The following is a 26,635-nucleotide window of genomic DNA, read 5'->3' as shown; positions in this document are numbered from 1 at the left end:
ACTGAAATTAGATATATTTTAAACACAAACTATTTGAAAATAATTTTCTCTATCATTTACAGGCTGGAAATTGAACTCAAGGTTCTGCATGTACCCTGCAAAAAGCTAACAAAATCAGAAACTCCTAAGAAGGGTAAAGGAATTCTGTGCCCTGCCCTGCTTTAGGTGGGATCACCAGCTATTGCAGGAGAACCAGTCTTGGCAGATATTAAAAAACCAAACAAACTTTTCAGCTTTTGTGTAAAGTACATTTGTGAATTAAGCTCTTAAATACAGTATGTTTTTACCTACTTTTTTAAACCAAACATTTCAATTCACCTTGAAATGTTATGAAATTAAAGCGCCACCAGATCAGCGATACGCAATCTGAGGCTCTTGAAACCTCACTTAGCCCTGCATGCGTTGGCTTGGAGTGAGGCATCACCCCGTGGCTGTCTGGGTCTGAGTCAGTCAAAGACCCAGTGGGAGTCACCAAATCTTGATACCACTTTCTCTACAACATACCATAAATAAATAAATAAATAAATAAATAATCCATCCATCCATCCCTCATCATCGATAGTTCTCTCTCACCTGGACTGCTGCAACCTCATCCTCTCATCTCCTCATCTCACTCCCATTCAGTCCATTCCTAATGCAATAGACAATATTTTCATCCTCACTCACCACCCAGACCACATTACTCCACTCTTCAAATACCTCTACTGGCTGCCCTTCATCCAGTTTAGGATTCAAATTGTTGTCTTCAAGGTTATGCACCTGCCTTCATCTCAGCTCTTATTTATTACTATGTCCCACCATAAGGGATGCCAGTCCCTTACTTTCCTTCTCGTCTCCCTGCCTTCTTCCATGCCATCCCATACACGTGAAACAGACTTCCAGTACCAGCATGCAAAGCATCCATCCTTCTTCTCTTATAAGGCCTACAAATGCTAACCTGTGTCAATATAACATCCTCACCAACGCAGGTCTTCCAGTGCACGTCACTTTTCTATGTCTCTCAAAGTGTTTTTGTCTGATCTTTGGTTCTTTAATGTTAACCTTTAGGCTAAATATTAACCATGCAATTTACAGGACCAAATGCACTTCGAGGTGGTGGAGGAGGGCCTATCACTGCAGCCTATATCAAGCAGCATAAAATCTTGTCCACATTACACTCTGGCAGAGCTGAGTTTGCCAGTTCCTTGGCGATTCCTTCATAGCTAATAAAAAATCCTGTCTTACAATTGGAGAAATCTTTGTCAATGCTTGCCCAAAATTACTCCCTATATGAGAAGAAAATTAAGGGGCAACATACATTGGGGTACTGCGCATTTGTAAAGATTTATATTTTGTATTTACTGTTAGACACATTTACTACATAATAGAGTAATAATATTTAGCGTTAATATTGCACTATACACATTCAAAACATTGTACAGACATTGACTAGACCACGTGAGGTAGACAGGTAAGTTTCATCCCCATTTTACAGATAGGGAAAGCAAGAGAGACTTGTGAAGTGACTTCCCCAAGGCAACACAGTGGTAAAGCCAGGACTGAAACTCAGGACCTTTGAACGCTTTCTTCAACCACACTGCCTTAAATTCATGTTCTCATTATATACCTCAGTACTGCATAAAGTATCAACTGTTAGCAACATTTCATTGATAATATATACATCTACCCCGATATAACGTGGTCCTCGGGAGCCAAAAAATCTCACCGCCTTATAGGTGAGACTGCATTATATCGGGTTCGGTATGGTATGGCAAGAGCCGGTACACCGTGCCAGATTGGACCGGCTTCCCCGGCGGTGATTTAAAGGGCCCGGTGCTCCAGCCACTGCGGGGAGTCCCGGGCCTTTTAAATCACCACCGGAGCTCTGGCAGCGGGGTTCGGATGGGGATTTAAAGGGCCTGGGGCTCCCCACAGCGGCCAGAGCCTCTGGCCCTTTAAATCACCGCCAGAACCCGGCTGCCGGAGCCCCGGGCAGTAATTTAAAGGGCCCTGGGCTCCACACGAATTCGGATATAACATGGTAAAGCAGCGGGGCTCGGGTGGCACTTTAAAGGGCCCGGGGCTCCCCACTGCTTTACCGCGTTATATCCGAATTCGTGTTATATCGGGTGGCATTCTATCTGGGTAGAGGTGTATGCTTAAAAAGGCCTAAATTTAATCTATCCTTACTCAGACAAAACTTCCTTTGAAAATTAAACTAGTGGGAATACAAAGTCAGCGGGAGCTTTGGCTGAATAAAGGCCAAGTAGTAAAATGTAAGTAAAGTCTTCAGGATTCATCTCAGAGATTCATAAAGAAAGAAGGAGAAGAAAGCGTGAAGCTCCAATAATACCGTTGCTGGGATGCTTTCTGAGTTATACACCATCTCCCCGTTTCCCAAAGACTTCTGCACCTCATGGATGTGGTTCTTGATGTCATTCACAGTTGGGAAGAAGGACAAGTTATGCCTCTCTGGTACTTCCTCAGGCTTGAATAATTCTCGCTCCACAAACTTTCTGTCAAGTATTGGAAAGGGGAGGGGGGAAAAAGGGTGTTGTCAAAAGTTAAAACACACTTACAATATTAGGAGATGTTTTTCCTTCTTCTGCAGCCACCTCTGTCTCTGCCCTCAAATATGTTCCAAACATGTTAAAAATTACAAGACAAGAACAAGTTAGTAGATCCCATGACCTGGCTCTTCTCCTCAGGTATTCTGAGGAGAATTTAAAAGAGCTAGCTCAATAAAATGTAAATTTCCAACACTAAGAAGAAAAGCAGCCCTAGACGGTGATCTGGTATGAGGCAGTGTGAGGCGCTGAACTACTAGGTAGTTATATCTAAGGTAAAGTCCAATTAAAAAAAACTGAGATGCTAATGCCATATGTGGGGATAAATTCAGCTAATGCTATATGTGGGGATATATTCGTGAAAGAATCAGCATTGCCACATAGCTTCAAGTCAGATTAACTGAATGTATAGTTGATATGGAAAGAAGGCAGTATAGTTAGAGTAGATTATGCTATACCTTAGTTGTTTCCTCACTGCATAGACTTGTTCTATTCCCTGAGACACCAGTTCTCGGATTTTATCTGCTACTTGTGGGTGAAGTCGGGAGGGCAAAGTACAGTTCTCATCTCTCACTGCATCTTCCTCTTCCTCAGGAGACGATATGGGGAAAGCGGACGGTGAAGGAGGGAGGCAGGTCTCCATTTCGTGATACTGGTGGGCCTGCTGGGTGGGTAATTGCACATACCATCTGACGAGAAGGAGCGTTTCCAGGTACAATTCCAGAGAAAAGACAGTAAAACAAAATCATTTATTTAAATCCTTCCCCAGGAAGGGAACAATGCTATTGAATGAAGACCCTCTAATCAGACTATCAACAAGACTTGTATATATACGCAACTAACAGCATTCATTACTAGCACACACAGCTTTCTCCCACCCCCACACAGGGGCAGCGACTATGTCTGCCTTGTACTGCACCAAACACATAGTTAATACTTCAAGTAACAACCAGTTTTTACATAATTTTGAGTACAAACCTAAAACAAAACACTCCCAGAGATTACTCTTTTCTTTCAAGAAGCTTTAAATCTGTGCCCTGAAGCTTCCATAAAAGAGTACAATACTGCAGTACAGGATTTTTGGCTTGAGATCTGAAGGGAATATTCATTGAGCCATCCCTCTCACTGAATCTCTGCACTGCACCAAGTGTACCATCTGTACAGCTAAGCACTAGATAGGACTCCTTTCATGTCAATGATCCTCTTAATTGACAAGAAAGGTGGCTATTAATCTAGATGAGGTATTCTTCCTCTCCCACTCCCCCAGCTCCACATATTGCTCTGTAGCACTCCCCAGTCCTGATGGCTCAGTGATGGAGAGAATCAACAAGGAATCAAACACAGCTCTCCCAAATGGCAATGCAGACATGCAGAGGGGGCTGAATCAGTCCATATGGGAGACATCTTAATCAATGCTTTGACACCACATGCTTTCTGACCAATATGTAGATGAAATACATAAATATAGTTGCTCTGATGGACAGTATATCCCAAACATGGAGGGTCCATCTATGCCTTTCTTTTTGAAAGAGTGTGGGACAGATTACGAGTGTGGTATAATCATTAGAGAAAGACTGGACAGCAGCACACTGTGAGGGTTATGCAACTGACTTGCTTTGTAGCTTTGAGCAAATGATTGAACCTCACTATGCAGTCTGAAAACTGGGATTAATAATAATAGTTATTGATTGAACCTCAGTCTCCCAGTCTGAAAACTGGGATTAATAATAATAGTTAGTTACTTTGCAAGGATGGATGAGGCTTAATCGTGACGTCCTTTCAGATCCTCAGATGAAAGACATTGCACAGAAACATTGTTATTCCACTTTTTGTTTTTCTATTTAATACTTTTAGGTATTGCATGTAAACAAAAAATAATGTTCAGATAATACTAATTTACACTGACAGACAAATATTCAGACTCACTACCCTTGGCTCACTCCATTTTGCCTAAGCATTACAAGCAAATATGGGGCTTAATTCATCTCTGCAAGCAGAGGGGGGGTTAAGCACTCCCTTCAGCCCATGGAGAGAGCTGCACCTCAGGGCGAATTCATCCCTTAGAAAGGGTAGACGGTGGTACTGCTGCCACCCTTCGCCAAAGGGAACTGCTTTCATTTGCAGTTAGGGCTTCAACCGGGCTTTACAGATAGAACCTGCCAAGGAGATGTGCCGATTCAGCACATCTTTTGGGTTCTCTAGCCTTCCTTTCTCCCTGGAAAAAAAACAGTCTATTCCAGGTCCCCTAATGGAGTATAACTTCATAAAACATCCTCACGCTATGACTCTTCCTAGGCAGACATTCTGCCATTGCATGACTGCAGCCTGGATTTTGCTGGCAGAGATGAATCAAATGCAGAAGATCAAACCCTTTAGGTAGATCCCAGCTACACTTACCCATTAATGAGCCTTCATGTTTACAGTATATAGGTGTTTTAATATGGTTCTTGAAACTGACATTATCTTCACCAAAAATTATTAATGTTCCCTTTTCCTCCCCCCCACTCACTATGGTCGTATGCAAATAAGGTAAATGGGTCCAGTACTGCAACCCTTTACTCGTGTATAATCCCACTGATGTCAATAGGTCTATGTAGATACGTTCTACCCACATGAATAAGGGTTCGTAGGGGGGAAAACCCTTCTTTTGGTCTCTCCGTCAGGCTGTTCACAAAAGTTACCTTTGTGCTCCTTTGATCTTGGGGCTACTCTGGTCCCCTGGCATAAGGAAGAGCAACTGATTTGAGGCTCTGCTACCTCGTGCTGGCTGCCAACAGCCCCAAGGGACTGCTCTGACCACACTCTCCTTCTCTCCCAGTCATGCTCTCTGACAGCCACAGGAAGGCAGATTGTGAAGGAGAAGCCATTACACCAATGTACAGCATCTAAAGATCCTCCCATACTGGGAGTGATCTTCCGATGGTCAGCTGCCTTTGGGGCACAAAGCCATCCAGGTTGGGAGAGGTCTGGCTCATTGTTGGTAACACCCACAATCCTATAACTGCTTCGGTCTGTATTCTGAAGCGTATTTTACATAACTCCCACAGTACAGTATATTACACATTTACAAAACACTTAGGAGTCCCTTGTGAATGGTTTTCTACCTTTTACAAGATATTTTAATGAAGCCCCTTTTAAAAATAGCCAAACAACTGATTTTCCTTCCCCCCCCCCTCAACCCCCATTTGTCCAGATAAGAAACGAGTGGAAATTTCACCTGAGGACCCCTCCAGCATCTATAAAGTTCTTCTTCAGCATGTTGAAAGCTTTCTCTTGCTCCATTCTTATGATTTTCTTGTCAATTTTGGGGTCAGTGGGAACTCTATACTCAGGAAACTTTTGAACCTTTTTAATATAGATCCTTCCAAGAAAAAGAAAAAAAATACAAAAAAAGAAAAATCCAGCTTCATTATCCTTCTGAAGGCAGAAACATCAACTATTTTATTTCAGATTATTTTTATTGTAAAGAAACTGCAGGAAACTCAAGCAAAGAGGTTCAAAGGGTGGAGAAGCCCCAGAAGTACTCTAAAGGACTGGCCGGTCAGGTAAGAAGTGAATTAGAAGAGTGCAGAGCCATTCCTGAAACCCAGGAAGTTGACAGCAGAAAGCTCAAGGGGGGATGAGAACAGAGAAGATGCCACTGGAGTTGGATAGGAAGAGGTCTTTGGTGAATGGCAAGAGCTATACATTCCCTCCAAAATAACAGATTTAGGAGACCTCTCAGATTCTAGCCACATCCACTTTCATGGGAAGTTTCAGAGTAGCAGCCGTGTTAGTCTGTATCCGCAAAAAGAAGAACAGGAGTACTTGTGGCACCTTAGAGACTAACCAATTTATTAGAGCATAAGCTTTCGTGGACTACAGCCCACTTCTTCGGATGCATATAGAATGGAACATATATTGAGGAGATATATATACACACATACAGAGAGCATAAACAGGTGGGAGTTGTCTTACCAACTCTGAGAGGCCAATTAATTAAGAGGAAAAAAACTTTTGTAGTGATAATCAAGCTAGCCCAGTACAGACAGTTTGATAAGAAGTGTGAGAATACTTACAAGGGGAGATAGATTCAATGTTTGTAATGGCTCAGCCATTCCCAGTCCTTATTCAAACCGGAGTTGATTGTGTCTAGTTTGCATATCAATTCTAGCTCAGCAGTCTCTCGTTGGAGTCTGTTTTTGAAGTTTTTCTGTTGTAATATAGCCACCCGCAGGTCTGTCACTGAATGACCAGACAGTTGGCATCGGGGTTTGTTACAAGGATAGGTTCCTGGGTTAGTGGTTTTGTTCAGTGATGTGTGGTTGCTGGTGAGTATTTGCTTTAGGTTGGGGCGATGCCAACTCTGTCCACATATCTATTCAAGTGACATCATCATAGGACCTAATCACATCAGCCATAACATCAGGGGCTCGTTCACCTGCACATCTACCAATGTGATATATGCCATCATGTGCCAGCAATGCCCCTCTGCCATGTACATTGGCCAAACCGGTCAGTCTCTACGCAAAAGAATTAATGGACACAAATCTGACATCAGGAATCAAAATACTCAAAAACCAGTGGGAGAACACTTTAACCTGTCTGGTCATTCAGTGACAGACCTGCGGGTGGCTATATTACAACAGAAAAACTTCAAAAACAGACTCCAACGAGAGACTGCTGAGCTAGAATTGATATGCAAACTAGACACAATCAACTCCGGTTTGAATAAGGACTGGGAATGGCTGAGCCATTACAAACATTGATTCTATCTCCCCTTGTAAGTATGCTCACACTTCTTATCAAACTGTCTGTACTGGGCTAGCTTGATTATCACTTCAAAAGTTTTTTTTCTCTTAATTAATTGGCCTCTCAGAGTTGGTAAGACAACTCCCACCTGTTTATGCTCTCTGTATGTGTGTATATATATCTCCTCAATATATGTTCCATTCTATATGCATCCGAAGAAGTGGGCTGTAGTCCACGAAAGCTTATGCTCTAATAAATTTGTTAGTCTCTAAGGTGCCACAAGTACTCCTGTTCTTCTTTTCATGGGAACTTATCCTTCTTCTCTCTAAATGAGCATTAACTCCTACTTGTATAGGAGACAAAGCACAATATATTTATAAATCTATGTCACAACACAGTTACCAGTTAGGTTTCTTGAGATGCAAGCTCTTTTACATCAGTTACCAGCTTCTCCAGACCAGAGCCTTGCCATTTTCAGCTTTGTAGCTAATGCTTACCGTGCTGGACAAGTGGCTTTGTACAGCTGGCAGGAGGCATTTTCCGGCTCGCCAGTTTTTTTGGGCTGGAAACCTTTCCTCCTGGGCCCATACTGGCACTCCATCACAATGGCTCTGCTTCCTGTGGACAGAAAGCAACTGGTTCTGTTATTAATTCAAACATCCAACTGTTCCAGCCAGCAGACGACAACAAAAAAGATTTCTGAGGAGAGAAGAGTGATTTGAAGCACTTATTTTCATTCTCTTCTTGGAAGAACACATGTTCAGGGTTGTGGGTGCCTGAGTTACAGAGTGACTGCTTTCCCCATAATACTACTCAGCACTTATGGAACACATCACAGTTTCAAAGAACTTTCCAAACTAGCTAATCTTCACATAACACCTGTGAGGTAGGTAATTAAATATTATCGTAGCCATTTTACAGGGGTAAAAATTGAAACACAAAGTTTTGAAGCCAGATTCTGCCACCTTTACTCATGTTTAGCAGCAGCACTTTACACAATTAGTAGTCTTATGGGTTATTTATTGAGTAAGTTGCTCGTACTAAATGCAAGTCGAGGTGACAGAATCTGGTTCTAAATTATACAGCAAATCAAAGGCACAGCTGAAATCAGAACTTGGGAGTTCCTTACTTCTTGTGCCGTATTCAGTTCTTTAGCCTTGCTGCTACTTGATTTCTTACAGGTTATTAAGGTTTGTGAATTTGATTCCAATTTCTTCTATTAACCAATATTATATCAACATGATACCCAATACAAATATTACAGTGCAAGAAAGATAGATTTCCACAACATTTGTGCAAACTTCATTAGAGTAATTGGTTTCTTTTATTCAGACATATGGCAAAGAGGAGTAAAGTAATATAGGTAGCATGACAGAGCTGGGAAGGAAACCATTATTTGTTTTGAAGAACATTTAACTTTGTTCCCCAGCACCTACCGTTCATAATCCAAATACTTTAGCATCCTGATTTTTAAATACCATTTTCTAGCTTTGAAATAACAGATGCGTTTATTGTGTCACACTGCTGAGATATGAGCTGATTCTAAATGATGATCCATAATATTTTGCATGAGCATGTGACATTAAAATATCAACGCAAATAGAGATGCTATTCAAAAAAGGAACCAGATGATATAGTGGACTAGAGCACTGACTTTTCTTACTGGAAATCTGGGAACAAACATTGGCTTAGATCACAAATGAAAAAGAATTTGATAGTTTCAACCTCGTCCTTGCCTGCATGCATGACAAAAATAATTTGACAGGACCCTGATTTTACCAAGGTCTCAAGTGTCCAAAATCTTAATAAAATCAGGGTTTGGATATTGAAACTTTCTGTTTCACAATACACAATGTTGGCCAGCTTCTTCAAAGCTAACTGGTTCAGCAGAAGCAGAGGCAGGCCAGGGACTGAAGAACAACTCCACTTATGCAGAGATTAGAAACTCCACAAGAACAGCACTTCAGTCCTCCACAGCTCAGGACCTCTGCAGGCTTGAAACTCTACTTCTATAGAGCCTCAGTAAGTGTGACACCACAGCAACATAACCGATCTTCAATGAACTAGAAAGTCAAGTTAACTGGGGTTTGGTAAATCAGGGTTCCATTTTAACCCGCAGCCTCTGTTCAAAAGAAGTCTGGGTTTTTAATAACAGGGGTGTTCAAAATAGAAGTAAAATTCATGAGTAGAATTGTGTGTACAAAGTATATACAGTGCTTCCGTACCTCTCTGTCTGGCCAAAGCAGGCAATACTAAAACCAAGCTAAATTAATCCACAATATTTTTTAAAACAAAATATTAACTGAGCATGTTTTTACTCTCACTCTCTCTCGGAGAATCATTTGTTAAGCTAGTCTCACAAGTTGCTAAAAAGATCTAGTCTCTCTTGGGGTGGGGGGAAAAAAAGCTTGTTTTTCTGGATTTGTCCTTTAATATATTCTTGCACCTCTTCATAGCTGAATGGCCTTAGCTTTAAAATGGGTGATGACATTTCACTTTTTCAGTTACTTTCAGCTCAAACAAATGCATCCTGCAGTCAACCATGTATCGTATCCCATAGGTTCCATTTAATCAAGAAGAGACTTGACCAGTTTCACATCTAAAATTCACACTCACGCTCATACAATACTCGCTTTATGACTCAAGAAATATGAAATCACAAACTGGTAAAGTCTACATATTTATTTAGAAGAGTCATCTCTCTGGTTAAGTTTTCTGAAAAAAATTTTTAGAGTGATTTTAAATACCTTATAGATTCCTACTGCCCAAGGTTTTCGGCAGGACCCCCAGAAACCTTAGTAATGTTGATGGATCAATCCCTTACCACCCTCATGAAAACTTCAATGTCCATACAGAGCAGACAGGACCCTCATCTTTAAGGTCTCCTTCAAAAGATGTTTATGGTAATTAACCTAACTCTAAAGGATGAAGGGCTTGAATCACTCACATTGTAACATGAACCTGTGTTCCAGGGAATCTAAATGTTTCAAACTTGGGCTTAGACCACTAAGCCATCCTTTCCCAAATTTGTGCCTTGATTTTACCAATGCCTAGTAACATTCTGCCAGAATACTAAGGTATAGCTTCATGAGGGTCCTTCTTTTGGCCAACTGACTAATGATTTTGAAACTTTGAAAATAATTATTAAAAAAAAAAGTTAATTACCTGCATTGATAAAAGGGATCCCATCATATGGGACATACTGAGATTTCCACATCAACCGTGTGGCGGGTTTGGCTGGGCTTGGAGACTGGCGCGTCCCCCACACACTTTGTGTTTGCTGCTTGTGTAGCGTTAGAACACTCTCTAATTCTGTCTCGCTCACACAATAGCCGCGGTACGAGTCCCCAATTTTCTGCATGGAAAGGAGGTGAAATAATAGGATTATTCACCAATCTGACTGCTGTCGGTACCCAAGAAAATGAATGCAGTCAGGGACTCTGGCATGGTGGCAGGCGAGGAGACTGTCTGAAATGCTTTGTGCACTGGTTGCATCACAACCAGATTTACCATAGGGTCTAACACAAGACCAGCCTTCAGTGAGCTCATACCACAGGTGTTTGTCAGCAATCTGAGATCGTAAGTAAAATACTCTGAATGTCTGAGCATTGGTCCATTATTATAACACAGTTATCTACAGTATAACCCAGTTTCTAAAGGTTTTGGAGATATCCAAAATCTATCAAACACAAATACATTTTGGGTAGGTGAGGGAGCAAGGCATGCAATCAGGAGTTGTAACTGACCTTCCATTAACTGATATTTAGGTAAATGGGGTTAGTCTCTATTACCAAAAGACAGAACCAAATGAGTTCCTTTATCCTGGACCATTCCCTTCATTTCAGACTTTTCTACTAAAATAAATACTTATTAAATGCCAGTGAATTTTAGAAAATATTTTTGGTGACCTGCTGGTCACATCTAAGAGAAGGAACAAATAATTCAAGCAGAGTTTCTGTCACACACACCAGTCACAGTCAGTCACTTGCATGCCATCTTGATGATCACAGTTGGTCATCAATGGGCTTCATCTATACCCCAATCCACCAACCAGGAAACAGATGAGAAAACCACAGAACGAAAAACAAATGCCATACAGCACATAGCTGGCACCCGCCCCACCCCTCCCTCCGAGATGCTACAGGTTCTCTGCAAACCATTCTGGAGCAACTTGAAAATAAATACAACCTCTTTGGGCTGCGGAGCTGGAAAATGTATGTGCTAGAAAAACTATAGTAGCAGATACTTTGCTAGATGCCAGACACAGAAAGTGAGCACATTAAAACCCTTATAAAAGAAATGATTCAGAGTGGAAAGATGTAACCAGACTTTCAGAAAAGTAGATGATTCCATAGATTTTTAAGATGAAAGCTGAAAAGGGCCCAATGTACATAGTAAACCCACTGATGGAAGTACATTTTGTGACTGATAAGGGAGACAGAGACAGAATAAAAAGCAGCAGCAAGAGCGCTACTGGACCTTAAGAAAAACCAAAACATGGTAGTGTTTCACTTGACGTCTTCATTCCCCTGATGTTTTTCCGGCCTCTCAGACAATAATAACTTGGCTCCTTTGCAAGTCTATGATTCCATGTTTTCAGCCCTGGCAAAAGTAGATGCAACTCCACTGAAGACAATGGAGTTGTGCATACTTACAATATAACTGAATTTGGCCCAAATGATATAAGATTTGCCGTGAGTGCACATGCTTGCAGAGCGGGAATAATAGTCTTTATTACAAATTTTGATTATCTTTAGAATTAAAAACACAAAATTAAAAAAAAAAATACAGAGTTGATAGAGTGAAAAATAGGATGGACTGAATCAACCATGACAGCAGAGAAGTAGGGAAGTAAAGCAACTGAATTGGATCTGAAGATAGATAAATCACTGACTCTCAAGAGCATAAAAGCAAAAGCCTTGGAAAGTCTGGTTTTTAAAAATACATGTTCTGAGAGTTCTTGAGGAGGTTGAAGACCCAGACAGAAACACTAGGTAAAATTCTCTCTCTGCAACACTAACATTAACTTTAAGGGAATTACTCTCTGCTGGTGTGTACAGAAAATGTACTGGGTCTTTAGCTATTGGAAGAGCTGCAGGCACAACTTACAGAATGGGAAGGCAAAATGCTCGTTGCTATTTCTAGCTGCAAGGACAGAAGAGATTTTGGCATCTGCCAGAAATTTAAAAAAATCTGCTCTGCGCAGGTTGTTAACTCAGAGCACAGGTTTGAGAGCATTAAACCAAAGAGAGAACATTTAGTTTTCTCTGGAGAAAACATTCTTGAAAAAAATACATCAGAGAAAATACATTCACTCTATTCTCGGCAATGAAAACAATGGTTACATATAATAAAAACACATTTATTTGGATTCTTTCTTCCACTAAACACCTGATCAGGAAAAAATGATGAAGAATTACACAACGGATTGTGATTTTGAGATCATCATCATTTAACAAGTGGCAGCCTTGTACTTGCTATAATCCCCCCCCCCAATTACTTTATTTAAGTGCTTTATTTATTGCAGGGGGGGGGGAGGCTCTCTTTTTTAAAGTGTTACTTTAGACTGTATTTATTATTTGATCGGGCTAAGTTAAGAAAAAGTTTCACACAGAATGTAAATATTAAAAAGATGGCTGATATCTGCTATACATACCTTCTTATATTTATTCTTAATCTTATAATGTAGATTAGGCATACCAACACAAGATATCATGTTCCCACAATGGTATATGTCCATCACAACAGTAAAGGTGTTCATGCATTCTTACCAGAAGGTCATGAAAACCTGCTCTGAGCTGATTTGCCTGATGGTGGCAGGAATGCCTTCCATTTGTATGTTTATTTTGCTTAGCTCTGAAACTGGTAATATTACCTTGTATTTAGTCTTGTATGTTTCACTCAGTCAACATTCTAGTCTACACTAGAATATAAAATACAGAACAAGCTGATACAATTAAACATATGCCCGACAACCACTATCATCAGGCAAATGCCTGAAAAAAAACAAACCCAACCCCCTGCGCCATGCTGGTCAACAGATTTGGGCTCTGTGAGACCAATGAGGGAAACAACTTCTAGAGCAAAAGGACCTCCATTGAGATTCCTTGCCTCCAGCCCTCCTCTACATTCAAATCTTAGGGATTTCTTAGCTCAGACACCCAAGGTTGAGCTCAAACCATCACAGTGTTACACACAGAAAGAGGAAGTCTCAGGTTGCCTGGACCCAGACCACACAAGGTTCTGCTGATCATACTAAACATCTTGAATTGCATGTAGAAGTGAACTGGAAGTCCATCATCACTGCAGAGAATTGGTGCAACGTACTCCCTGCAGCCAGGTCTGCTATGTAAGTGAATAGCTGTATTCTGCAACAGCTGAAACTTCTGTGCCTTCAAGAGTAGCTCCACCTACAGCACATGGCAGCAATCCAATCTGACGGTCAAAAAGCTATGAGGCTAGTTAGTAGAAGGATGTCTAGTGAGAAATACAGTAACTTTACAGTAAAAGTTTGCAATTGCCTAGCCAAACACGGATGATAAATAATTGGTCTTTTGGGCCAATTATGCTACCTGGGAAGCCAGGTGCAGTGAGGTTATCCAAACGAGCATCAGATTACACACCTCCTTTACAAAAGGCAGGAACAGGTCTTCAATAATGGGAGCAAATACATCACCACCACACTTTCCAGAGGCTTCCTTAATCAACACCTCATCTTATTCTCATTCAAGCCCCTACGTCTGCCAGGTACAAGGACAATGGATACGCCATCCTAGTGAGGTAAGACAGGCCTACAGTTGTATGTTGTAAGTTGATGGCCCTATAGCCCAAATAAAGTCAGTCTCCCACCGCCGCTTTACTTACACATAGAACAGAGTATTTTTCTCAAAAAGGGGCCTTCAGATGGATGATTAGTTGTTTTATACCAACCCCTGGGATCTTTCTGAGAGGAAATAATGGAACCACAGGAAGCATGAACCTATCTGCTCCAGTCATGGTCCACAAAAACTTGCACAACTGTCCAATGGATCTGGCTTCTAGGAATGCTGTGAAGTGTTCAACATCCTTCCACACAGCCGAAAAGGCACTTCGTTAATTCAGCCCATCAGAAATCCTTTACTGTAAATTATAATCCTTCACTTAAAAAATAAGCTACATCAAAATGTCTGCTCCGATTCACCTCAATGAAGTAAACTCCATAGCTTACCTGGGCCATTTAAATGCACAGACAAAGCTCATAGTTTTGCATAAGTGATGTGTGATAAGTTGCCTGAACAGAACAGATGTAGGGAGAATGGCTCAGCTAGGCACAGGAGGAGCATGGTCAGCAACAGCCCTTAATGCTGACTTGGGAAAGGTGCAGCTTTTGCTGCTCTGTGCTTATTGCCAGACAGACATCAGTCCTACAGTCATGCACTGGAGCTGAGGCGCTGACTGCTTCACCTTCTTGAGCTGCGGAATGCTACTGGGTCCTGAGCCTAGTGCTCAAGGAAACAACAATTTTGTACTGCAGTCAGCTCCTGCACAAGCACAACAGGTAAAGCCCCCATGTGCTATTTTCTCCCAGGGCACCCGTGCAGGCGCTAACATTGTTCACGTTCAGTTTGTCCTGAAAAGTGACTGAAAAAGTGGAATTCTGGGATACTATGTTTATTGTCCCCAGTGTGCTCAGCTCAGCGGAGAAGTAAAGAAGAGTTTTCTCTAACTGCCAGCCCAGCAAACTTAGCTCGGGTTCTTTCCTTCTAACATATCGCCAGCAATGAAGGGTTCCACAGGACAAGCTCGGCTAAATTACATCTGAAAACCCCAGATTATGCCCTCAATGATACCTGTGCAATCCAATGGGCTTGCACAGTATAACCGACTGGGACTTAGTAAAACAATTCTGCTGATGATACACAAGAAGGAATGGAATTCAGCTCATTCCTGCTCTCCAGGGCTAACAAGAATAAAAAGCAGTAAAACAATAAAACTTATTTTTGTTACTAAAGGGAACAACATGTCTCTGAATAGTTCCGTGGACCAGCGGAGACCAGATCTTACATTCTCACTATTCAGAGTAGAACTGGCATTTTAAACGGAAGCAGTATTTTTTTCTTTTTCTTACAATTTTAGAACATTAAATGCTATATGAATGCAGATCTTACGGTTATGAATTTAAACACGGTAGGTGGAAATGTGAAAGGGGACTAAGGGACTCAGGGACCTAACCCCCATTGATCTTCAAATAAAGTTTTATATAAAATAAAATACTTTTAATAAATGATTAACAGATGTTACGCAAATGTTACAGTTAGGAGCAGCATGTGTGATATAGATGGCTATAAAAACAATAGAAGGGATTAGAGATGATTATCTGCAATGAATTGACCTGTTGGACTCTACCAGCTGATTAATCATTTATTAACCTGTTATAAGCTATGTATAAATGGAACCTTAATATGAAGTATGACCAAAAATTCTATCCCCAAATGATATGAGAGCTTTAACTTTGCAATATCCTAACAAGATTAACTCACCCATGTTGTACATACTGCACATATTTTTAACAGTCAAATTAGTAATCAAAATTAATGTTCAATATGGTAAAGTTAACGTTACCAATTTCCTGGCTTTTGGGTGTATATCAATATACATAATACTATATTAACACTTGCATGTGATAAATAAGTCTTATCTGTGTTTTTTAATGAGTTTACAGATTATTTGAAAGTGTGCACAGAGAGGAATTTTCAATTGCTCAGGAATTTAAAATCAACTGATGTCTACACGTGTCAGCAGCATCACATTTAGCCACAAAGTGACATTTCTGCAATCAGACATTTGACAGCTTAAGAATATATAGTTCTCAGATTTAAAAGCTGCTGACTCCTGGTTTAGTTAAAATGGCATGCTAGGAGGAAAGTTTAATTTAAACCGACTATGTAAATTCTGTGGCATTTATCATGGTGCAATGCTTGCACTATATAAATGGAAATAAAATGATTTTATGGATTTTTTAAAAAAATAACTAAGAGTAGGAAGGGGATCAGTCTGGTTTATAAATGTAAAGAATTTTCTATAACAAAATTAGCGGCATATGGGAAAGCTAAAGGAAAAAATATTCACTTCAAGGAAGAAAAATAATTGAGAATATGAGAAAAGTCCTTTGATGAATGAGAGAAACAAGTACATATTGTGGTATCTGGGATAGAAGACTATTAAGTAAAGTTGTGTGATTGTATTAAAATATAAATGCCCTTCTGGAATGTTGATATTATGGTACCTTTACTCTCGTAGACTAAGGGTCTGATCCTGCAACCAGGCATGGACCCATACTCTCAATAGCAATCCCATTGAATTCAATTCCTATAAGACTACTCATGAAAGTAAAGTTACAGGCACAGTTGCAGGCTTGGGCCCCAAGAAAGAAATTCTCCAATTAATGGATTGTTAAATGCAATCAAATGAAGCAGTTTCTAGTACAAACCACTGCGGTTTGCACAACACCCAAGAATGGCTATAAAGCACTTGCACTTTTTAAAAGTGGTAGACTTTTATTTATAGCACTGTGAAATTTAAAATGCAAATAATCTGCATAACTAACATTTTTATTCTGTGAGTTTCTTAATCTAGATGAACTGAGTAGAATTAGGATTGTTTGCAGCCCACCTCGCAGTTCCTGAGACGACGGGCCCACGTAGGAGTGTTTGGGGGCAGCGGCTGGAGAGGGACAGGAAAAAGGTCTTCCACTATCCTGAAAAATAACGCAATAAACATATAGACAGATAATCAAGAGAGTGACATCAAATCCAAAGTAAAGGCAATATATGAGTCCCTTTGTCAATATCCTTGTATTATGACTGCAGATAACTTTTATTGCCAAACTGTAGATACTATAACAACACCTGTAACTGACAATTATCTTTAGAAACTTATGAAAAAATTCATTCTCAACATGACTCACAATTACTGTAAAACTTCACACAATGCCATATTTTAAAACGCCACTCTCTGGCTTCTGTATTCTCCTATTTAGTTGGGTCGCCTAATTCAGCAAAGCACTTAAAGAAGAGACCTGAGCACTTAAGAATAGACCTGAGGAAGAGCTCTGTATAGCTCCAAGGTTTGTCTCTCTCAGCTACAGAAGGTGGTTCAATAAAAGATTTACCTACCCACCTTGTCCTCCCCCAGAGCTCTTAAGCACATACTTAAAATATAAGCCATATAGCTTCCTGATAAAAATCACAGCTAGAACACTGTTAAAACAGACTGGTGGAGTTTGTTAAAGATTCCAGTATACAAGGAAGTCCATGGTAGAATTCTGGAGCCTACACTGACATCAAATACATGTTAAATGTTACTTGTTTTCAAATATAGCAATTCTTAAATTATTGAAAACAGCTACCAAAAAGTGCTTCATGTGAGCATCATGGGGTCCCTACACGAAGGGTCACATTTTGTTTCTAACTCCCTAAATCCATCAAGATCTGTCTACCATTCCAAGAATTCCAAGACCCAAGTAAATCACCTACTGCCAACACAAAGAGCCCTAAAATCCAGCTACAGATATGTTTGGCTTTCAGGACATTTATTTTCCTGCATAACATCTCCAAAAACTTACATTCAAACGTCTGTTCACAAAACATTTTTACTCCATTTCAGAAACATCTTCAATATAGTCAGTTTGCAAAACAACATTATGCTGCAGTGATGATGACCTAACATGTTTGCTTTCCCACCAAATCCTAATGTAAGAAGGCAGGCTCACCAAAGAGGGGACACACGAAATAAAAGGTCAAAATTACAATTTGTAGAGATTTTCTCTTTTTAAAATCAAAATTAATTATATGAAAAGGAATCCTAATTTATTCTCAACTAAAAGCACAAGAAACATAGTGTATTGTTACCAAAAGGATATAAGGAGAAAGTAGCTTATTTCTAATTTTAAGAAATCGTGCTGCATTAATATACTTTTCAAAGGTCAACTATAGGAAAACTCTGTTAGCAAAGATTTCTACACAGAGTTCTCAGAAGAAGCCCAAGGAGTTTCCCCCTGAACATCAGCGGAAATAGGGCTTTCCCATTGACACCAACAGCTTCTCTGTACCTAACTGACTCTGAGTTCTTTCAAATTCCATTTTAAGATTCCGCTCTTCTCTTTGGCCTAGAATTCCTAATAAACAGCCTCCCTCCCACATAGCAAATACAAGAAACTTTACTCAGATTCATGATTTCCCTATGCTCAGTCACTGAGTCACTTTCAGACCTCATTTACACCAGTATTAATCTGGAGTAACTTCAATTATTTAAATGGAATTATTCTAAATGTACACCAGTATGAAATCAGAATACATCCCACTGTCTCTGGAATTTAGATATTTTACCCCTCTTCCCAGGGCAGTGGCACATCTACAGCTGTTCCCTGAATGATATATTGCAGCCTACAATATGTCACTCAATAGTATTTACAGACTGCAATTACTTGTGGAGAGTTCTATAATAATTTTGTAATAACAATTACAAAAATGAACTGAAATTGATGATATGACTAATTGTATGTGTCTGTGGTGCAAAGTGATACTTGATCTGCTCTTTACCTTCTCACCTACCTGGTTGTAGTCTTTTTGGACACTGTGAGAGATGCTTGGGGATGAAGTATGTAACTGCTTGTACTGTCTGCGATAGCCGTCACTGCTACTGTCTGCAAGTTCCCGTCACTGCGTTTCTCTTCTGAAACATCTTTGGGGGAAAAAAACCACACCACCCTCCTGTTTAATAACTGCACAAAGAACGGGGAAATGACAAGTTATGATTTATTGTGATCTGTTGGAAAAGCAAGCATTTTTGCACATGAAATAAAGGAATTTAGTGGGGAGGGATAGCTCAGTGATTTGAGCCTTGGCCTGCTAAACCCAGGGTTGTGAGTTCAATCCTTGAGGAGGCCACTTAGGGATCTGGGGCAAAATCAGTACTTGGTCCTGCTAGTGAAGGCAGGGGGCTGGACTCGATGACCTTTCAAGGTCCCTTCCAGTTCTAGGAGATAGGATATCTCCATTAATTTTTTTTTTTAAATGGAGTGGATGGCAGATTATAGAGAAATTAAATAATTATGAATGAAAAGTGATGATTTATAAAATGTAGGTATATGCATGCAAATACATCACTGATGTTATACTGTTTCATCTTTGTAACTCCACTATAGCAGATAAATCCCTACATGATTAAACAAATAATTACAACTTGTAAAAAAATCTGTCCTACATTTTCAAAAATCTATATCATAGTTGCAAGTCTAACCCTGTTGGCTACAAATTACACCTCTATTCGCTTTAATATTTTCAACAAGGGAGGTTTAAGACACTAAAATCTGTTACGCACCTAATCAGGAGCAAACAAATGGGTAGGCCCATGCCTCAGGTCATTCCATCTAAGCATGCAAGGACATCTTCAATATACAGTAAATTACTAATCCTAACGGATGTATGCATTGCAGTTGTAGCTGTGTGGGTCCCAAGATATTAGAAAGACAAGATGAGGCTTGCAGTTTGGAGGGGACAATGCCCCTCGGCTCCCACAAACCACGCCCATGATCATATTTATCACTTATATAGTTCTTTTAATCTTCAAAATAACATATTACCACAAATTAATCCTTACATCCCTAGTAAAGTACATTTTTATTACTACCCATGTTATACAGCTAGAGAACTTGAAACAGCAAAGGTATTAGTCCAAGACCACAGAGAGACTCAGCGTCAATAATGGGATTATACTTCAAGAATTTGATTCTAAATCCATTTTTCTTTACTGAAAAATGTAATGGTTATTCAATAAATAGTTAGGATAAACGTTTCATCTACGTTTGATCTACTAACAGCAGTTAGTACACACAGCAAATATTCCTAGATTGAGACACTTCCAAATTGTCTGCAGTTAAAGGAAAATTTGAAGAAAAACGTGAATGTAATTAAACCAGTGTTTGTCTGAGAACGAAGACAAATTCTTGGTAGATGTGGTGCAGAGATCATTCACACAGAAAGGCCTGTGGATGTCTGTTAATGAGTATCTCTTTATGAAATTCTGAGCAGCAGAACTTGTCTCTGAAATTTGGGATAAGCCTCGTGTTCAGCTAAACTTACAAGCGAACAATCAAATTTTTGCAATTCCACTAGGTGCCTAAATTGTTCTTAAGAAAACAGCAAGCTTATCTGCACATGCAATGGTGTGTTTCATTGCACCTTACTGTGTGCTTAAAATGTATTCTTGATATATCAAGGGTGAAATCCTCCTGGCCCCATGAAATCCATGGCAAAATACTAATTTTTCTTCAGTGAATACCCTAAGTACTCAGTGTATGTGGCTTCAGAGTAGATTTTTTTTTTTTAATTTCCATTGTCTTCACTGGATCAGGCCCATAATGTAAAAGCACCACTTTTGGCATCATTTACTGCTTTGAAATGAGTTACCTCACTTTTATAAATTTAAACAATATAACAATAACTTCAAACTGGCAGTACCTGCTAACAGACTTGTCTGACTCAGCACAAACATTAATATTTTTTTCCCAGTAGAAATTATTAAAGTAGATGTTAAACATTTTTAAGTGCAACATCCCAAAAGTCTCAATTTGGAAACATAATAAAATCCTTTTAAAATTTTTGAAAACCCCAAACATGTAATTATGTACTGCTTTTCTCCGTTCTAGCAGACTATGTTGCAAAAGACAAACAAAATAAAGAGCACACCACCAAGCCCCAAGATACTCAGGATTTTATTAACATCAGGAAGGAAGCCAGCTTCTGAAGGTTTCTTTGTTTTTAAAATAATGGTTGAGGGGTAGGCTGGTGACATTTTTTTTTTTAAAGGTCTGCCATAGGAAAGTGTCCTGAAAGTTGAGACTCCAGTGAAAGTCACTTTTCAAATGTAGGACTATTTTTAAAAAAGTCAAAATCAATGCTATGTACTGTAATTGAAATGTACTGTTCTCATAGCCTAGCTAAAGAGCATAGACTGCTACCTACTCAACACAAAATTCAGATAAATTTGTTGATGTACAGTGTTAAAGTTAGGAGGGGAGGCTCTCTGAGTATTTGCATGCACAGAGGAAGGCTGGACTAGAAGTTCGGGCATCAGCATGGGACTTGGAGATGTGCTCCACTGCAGATTTTCTGTGAGACACTGGGCAAGTCATTTGCCCTCTCAGTGCTCTGCATAACTCTGCGAAATGGGGATAATAGCACTGACTACGCTCCTTCCCTCCCTGGGTTTCTGTGAAATGCTTTGAGATCTACTGATGAAAAGCCCCATATTATTAATTATATTACATAAAACTAGTAAAATGCAGATAATTTCATATCCAGGGCTATCAAGACAGACTCATTGGCAGTGGACATCTGCTTCAAATGGTACTGTCAAGAGAACAGAACGCACAGGAAATAACATTCCAAAATCTTGACTAAAAAAAAGTCATTATGCCCCAAAGCTATTTATTCACTATTGGCAACTTCATCCGCTTATTCTTGTGGGAATGATGCTGAGGGTGCCTCCAGAGATTTTGTTGTTACTGGGTCTGGGGTTCCTCACTGATTTTTCACAGATTTTTTAGAATTATGGGACTGACCCAAAGCCTCTGAAGTTAAAGGAAGCTTTCCATTTACTAAAGTGGGCCTTGAAGCATGCCTTATATGTGGACCACAGATACTTGTTCCTTCAGAGAAGGAGCAGAAGCCCCTAACTGCATAGATAGCCAGGAATACGCAAATTTGGTGACATACAATGTACCTGAGGAAAGTGAAAGATAGACATGGAATCTATTTTGGCTCGACCTACGGTGACCAGATGAGAGGAACAAAATATTAGGACACATGGGGGGGGAGGGGGTACCCGCTGGCAGAGCAAAAAACCCCAAAAAACGGAGTGCCGCCGTCGGAGCAAAAAAAAAACCTCGGTCGGGATGCAGGACAAAGAACTAAATATCAGGACAGTCCTGATTTTATCAGGGCGTCTGGTCACGCTAGCTCTGCGAATGCCCACTTAAGTTTATAGGATGGCATGGGATGTAAACCGGGGCATAATTGCACCCTCAATACCTCCACTTACCCATACTACATCTCAAATGGGCATAATATGTAATACTTATTTCACAAGAATCTTGTCCCAACTTAAATAACATTTGTAAAATGCATGGTGATCTTCAGAAGAACAGTGCTGTAAATGCAAATACCATATATACTCGTTCATAAGCCAATTTTTTTTTAGCAAAAAAAGGGAAGCACCAGAGAAGGGGGTTGGCTTATGAACGGGAATATACACAGTCCCTCCCCCCAACAGAGGGAGCAAGGAGTGGCAGCACAGCCAGCAGAGCCAGAAGGGAAAAGGCGCGGCCAGAGTTTCTCTGCTTCTGGCCACGCTGCTTCCCCCCCGGCCTCTGAAGCAGCTGCAGCTCCAGGGCTGGCATGCTGCAGCCGTGCCGCTCAGCCCCGCCCCCCAGAGCAGGCTGTGGCTGGGCCGCCTGGCCTGCCAGAGAACACTACGGTCATGCCACCCGGCCCAGCCTGCCGGAACATGCTGCGGCCACGCCGCCCAGCCTGCCGGAGCAGCTCCAGCCAGGCCAGAGACATCTAGATAAGGTGGGAAGGGATGGGGTGGGGAGAGTGTGGGGGTCACAGACTAGGGGTGGGGTCATGTAGGGTGTTACTCCCCTGACTCCCAGCTTCTCCCCCCCCAAAAATTTCCCCACCAGTTGCTGTCCCGGCCCGTCAGGGTAAGTAGCTGGCTCGCCGGGACACTTTGTTTACTTAGTTTACCTCCGTGCCTGCGGACGCTCGAGGCAAACAAACCATCTCGGCCCACCAGAGGCTTATCCTGATGGCCCGGGAGCCAAAGTTTGCTGACCCCTGAATTATAGGGTCGGCTTATGAACGGGTCATAAAAATTTTCCATTTTTACTCATCCATCTTGGGGGGGGGGGGGAAATCAGCTTATAAACGAACCGACTTATGATCAAGTATATACGGTATTTAGTATTATATCTACAATATTAATTGAAGGAAAGGGGAAATAAAGAATTCATAAAGTTGGATCATTTGATATGTGTTTGGCCACAAGAACAGACAATCCTCAAGTCCTACAGATAAAACTCACCCTGCGTGCTGGTGACATCCAAAAGTTGCCCTTGAGGAATAATCACTTGTGCCATTCCTTGCTGGGTCGAAGGAATTACATGTAGCACCTGTCCATGTTCTGACTGGCTGGCAACAATCATCTATTAAAATAAGAATTAAAAATACTTTGTAATACTAACTATATAGCATGATCTGGTTAACCAGTTTTCAGTGGCATTAGCATGTTTTGGTTACTACCAGAATAATAACTACCTTTGAAATTGTTTTACATTTGCAGAGTAATTTGATTTTACTGTATGAGAAATTTGAGGGTTTATGATGGAAGACAGTCCACTTTAACACTCTAAAATACCGTATGTGTCATTGATTTCTAACTGCTCAAAACCTTTTAAAAACTTAACATTTATTAAGCTAAAAATAGAGAGAAGCAATTGTGATTTTGTTCTGACATCCAAACAGCCTTGTTTGAAACTTTGAACACTGCTACCAGCTCTATTGAAAAGGATTTTAAAAAAGTGTATTAACTATCTGAAACTGAAAATCATTGCTGTTTCCCTAAATTAAAGTTATAGTCACGTATAATAACAAGTACAAAATATATCAATTTCCTCAAATCTATAGTCTTGTAAAACTGCTGTATACCGATATGACATATTATGGAAGAGCTGGAATTAGAAAAGTTTCAGGACATTCTTCAGGAAACCTGACAAACCAAATTACTTTCTTTTTTGTAGATATTCTCTGAGGTAATAAATAGTTTTAGACTGTGAAAAAAGGTAAGCCCTATCTAATAAATATTCATCTTCTGTTTCTAACTTTTTTTTTTGGTTGGTGTCTGGCCTTTTAAAAAAAACGAACACACACACACACACACGGAATTTGGATGAGCAAGGTGTCTTTTTAATTGTAATTTTCTGTAGATGTACAATATATGCCAGCAAAAAACTTCGGATCAATTATTTAATTTTTTATTTAAAAAAAAAAAAAAGAGAAAATGTAAGACTTGTGAGCCATTGTTATACGCAAATTAATCAGGGGAGAAAGGTAGAAGAGGTATATCATTGACTGACTTACCGCTGATGCCATATTTGACTTTGCACTCCATATGCTTTCTGAAAATATGCTTGGAATGTGAATATAATGTAACTGGAATATGCTTCATGCAAAAGTTCTCTTGTAAGATATCATTACAAAGCTTATAATCTACTGAGTGTGTTCATCCTATTTGTGTGAATGTAACATTCTTGTATCTGAAGCTAGAAATATGAAGTATTATTCTGAAGTCCTATTGTAATTATGCAAAGTGTGGGCCATTAATGGTGTTTTAGAATCTGGATGGCTCCCATTGACCAGGACAATTGGTTGTAAATGGCTCTGTTTACTTGTAAGCCTTCCTGTGTTCCTGTGAGTCAGGCCGGAAAGAATGGAGGCTTGGAGTCTCACAGGACATGTGACCATGTCACCTGGTACTGGAATCCATCTTAAAACTGGTGCTTTTCCATTTAGAAGGAAGGGTTGGAACCCAGAGAGAGACAAAGGATTCCCGCCTTGTACCAAAGATATAAAAGGGGGTGGAACAGAACAAATGGGGCTGAAGTCATGAGAAAACCCCTAGTTACCACCTGAGGTGGAATTAACAAGAACTGTACCGGGGAAAGGATTGGGCCCAGACTAAGGAGGAGTCTAGTCTGTGAAAGAAGCTTATTGGAACATCTCTGCGGGTGAGATTTACCCTGTATTTAGTTTCTTAAATGTATTAGGCTTAGACTTGCGTGTTTTGTTTTATTTTGCTTGGTAACTTACTTTGTTCTGTCTGTTATTACTTGAAACCACTTAAATCCTACTTTTCATACTTAATAAAATCACTTTTGTTTATCAATTAACCCAGAGTACGTGATTAATACCTGGGGGAGCAAACAGCTGTGCATATCTTTCTATCAGTGTTATAGAGGGCGAACAATTTATGAGTTTACCCTGTATAAGCTTTATACAGCTGAGCAGTTTTTGGTTAAAGTCTTCAGCTTTGGGGGGGTGGACCAGACCTGGGTCTGTGTTGCAGCAGACTAGCATGTCTGGCTCAACAAGGCAGTGTTCTAAGCCCCAAGCTGGCAGTGGAAAACTGGCTGAGTGGTAGTTTCAGCACATCAGGTAACAGTCCCAAGGGGGTCTCTGTGACCGAACCTGTCACAGTGGCATAGTCAACCAGGATCTGTGCACAGCTGATTGCTTTGAGACACTGGTAGTGATTTTAAGTGAGTTTTAAGTGTGCTGGCTGGAGAACAGACAAAGTGATTATCGGTTTGTTATTTTCTCTTTGCTTATTTTCGGTAAGGGAAATAGGGACAGAAAAGTAAGCAAAATAAGTAAGAGTGAAGATGAGAAGAAGCTAGAACTACACAGGTTGCAAATTTCCCAGAAGGCTGAACACTGGGCGCTGGGAAAGTCCCTGTTAACTAAGAAGCCCCTGAGCTCAGTGGATCTCAGTTTCAGTGAACTGCAATGAGGTGTGGCCCAACCTCTAGGTCTGCGCTGAAGCTGACTGGAGTGTAATTCAGGAAGACGGAAGTGGAGGGATGCCTGTTCTGGCAGGAGGGTTGTTCGCTGTGGTATCCCAGCTCATCGAGCAAATGGAAATTGATGAGCAATTTGCCCGGGAAAAGGCTGCCATGAAGGTAGAAGCAGCCAAACAAAGGGCTGCACACCAGCAAGCACTGGACTTAAAACACAAAAAAGACTGAAGCACAGAAAGATGCTCAGGAGGAGAAGAAAAGAGAACTGGGTAGCAAATACCCTGTCCAAAAAAAAAAGGAATTTTAGATGTACTACCTCCGCCATGGACAATGTCCAAGTCTCTGGCAGTAAGTTCAGGAGGAAGGTGTGACATTGCACTCCATATGCTTTCTGAAAATATGCTTGGAATGTGAATATAATGTAACTGGAATATGCTTCATGCAAAAGGTCTCTTGTAAGGTATCATTACAAAGTTTATACTCCACTGAGTGTGTTCACAATTCCCAACATTCAGCAAAAGTGGCTCATAGGGTAGCAGTAGAGAGAAGAGGAGGAAAGAATAAGCAGTAAAGGGGAGAAAGAAGAATGGGAGCATTGAGGACTGTTCCCACTGTGAGATGGTCTTCTATATAGTTTGAGAATATGATGGAAGCACATTAGATTTTTATGAATTAAAGTCAGTATTGGCTTAACTCGGGATCTGGAGACCTGAGCAGAGACAACTGAGAACTAAATAAACCA

General features: G+C 40.3%; 2 protein-coding genes across 6 annotated transcripts in view; one reads left to right on the top strand and one right to left on the bottom strand.

Annotated features, from left to right (window-relative positions):
* The window catches only part of CARF (calcium responsive transcription factor), a 60,143-nt gene that overhangs the window by 24,996 nt on the left and 8,512 nt on the right, over positions 1-26,635 (bottom strand). For 4 of the 5 annotated variants that reach the window (XM_065560954.1, XM_065560955.1, XM_065560953.1 and 1 more), the window contains exons 4-11: positions 23,403-23,523; positions 18,869-18,998; positions 16,929-17,013; positions 10,443-10,632; positions 7,775-7,895; positions 5,764-5,907; positions 3,005-3,235; positions 2,333-2,495 (exon numbers count right to left, since the gene is read on the bottom strand). In XM_065560954.1, the coding sequence (XP_065417026.1) occupies positions 2,333-2,495; positions 3,005-3,235; positions 5,764-5,907; positions 7,775-7,895; positions 10,443-10,632; positions 16,929-17,013; positions 18,869-18,998; positions 23,403-23,523 (1,185 nt within the window). The remainder of the gene's footprint in view (positions 1-2,332; positions 2,496-3,004; positions 3,236-5,763; positions 5,908-7,774; positions 7,896-10,442; positions 10,633-16,928; positions 17,014-18,868; positions 18,999-23,402; positions 23,524-26,635) is intronic. The other variant, XM_065560956.1, reaches the window with a different exon arrangement.
* WDR12 (WD repeat domain 12) overlaps positions 22,682-26,635 on the top strand; it is a 28,491-nt gene continuing 24,537 nt past the window's right edge. Inside the window, exons 1-2 of the mRNA XM_065560959.1 lie at positions 22,682-22,888; positions 24,118-24,159. The gene's annotated coding sequence lies outside the window, so the exon portion shown is untranslated. The remainder of the gene's footprint in view (positions 22,889-24,117; positions 24,160-26,635) is intronic.

Source organism: Chrysemys picta, chromosome 11 (assembly GCF_011386835.1).
Source record: "Chrysemys picta bellii isolate R12L10 chromosome 11, ASM1138683v2, whole genome shotgun sequence".
In the NCBI taxonomy this organism is placed as follows: Eukaryota; Metazoa; Chordata; order Testudines; family Emydidae; genus Chrysemys; species Chrysemys picta.
Note: the sequence above shows the minus strand (reverse complement) of the source record. Positions and strands in the feature narration are given on the sequence as shown.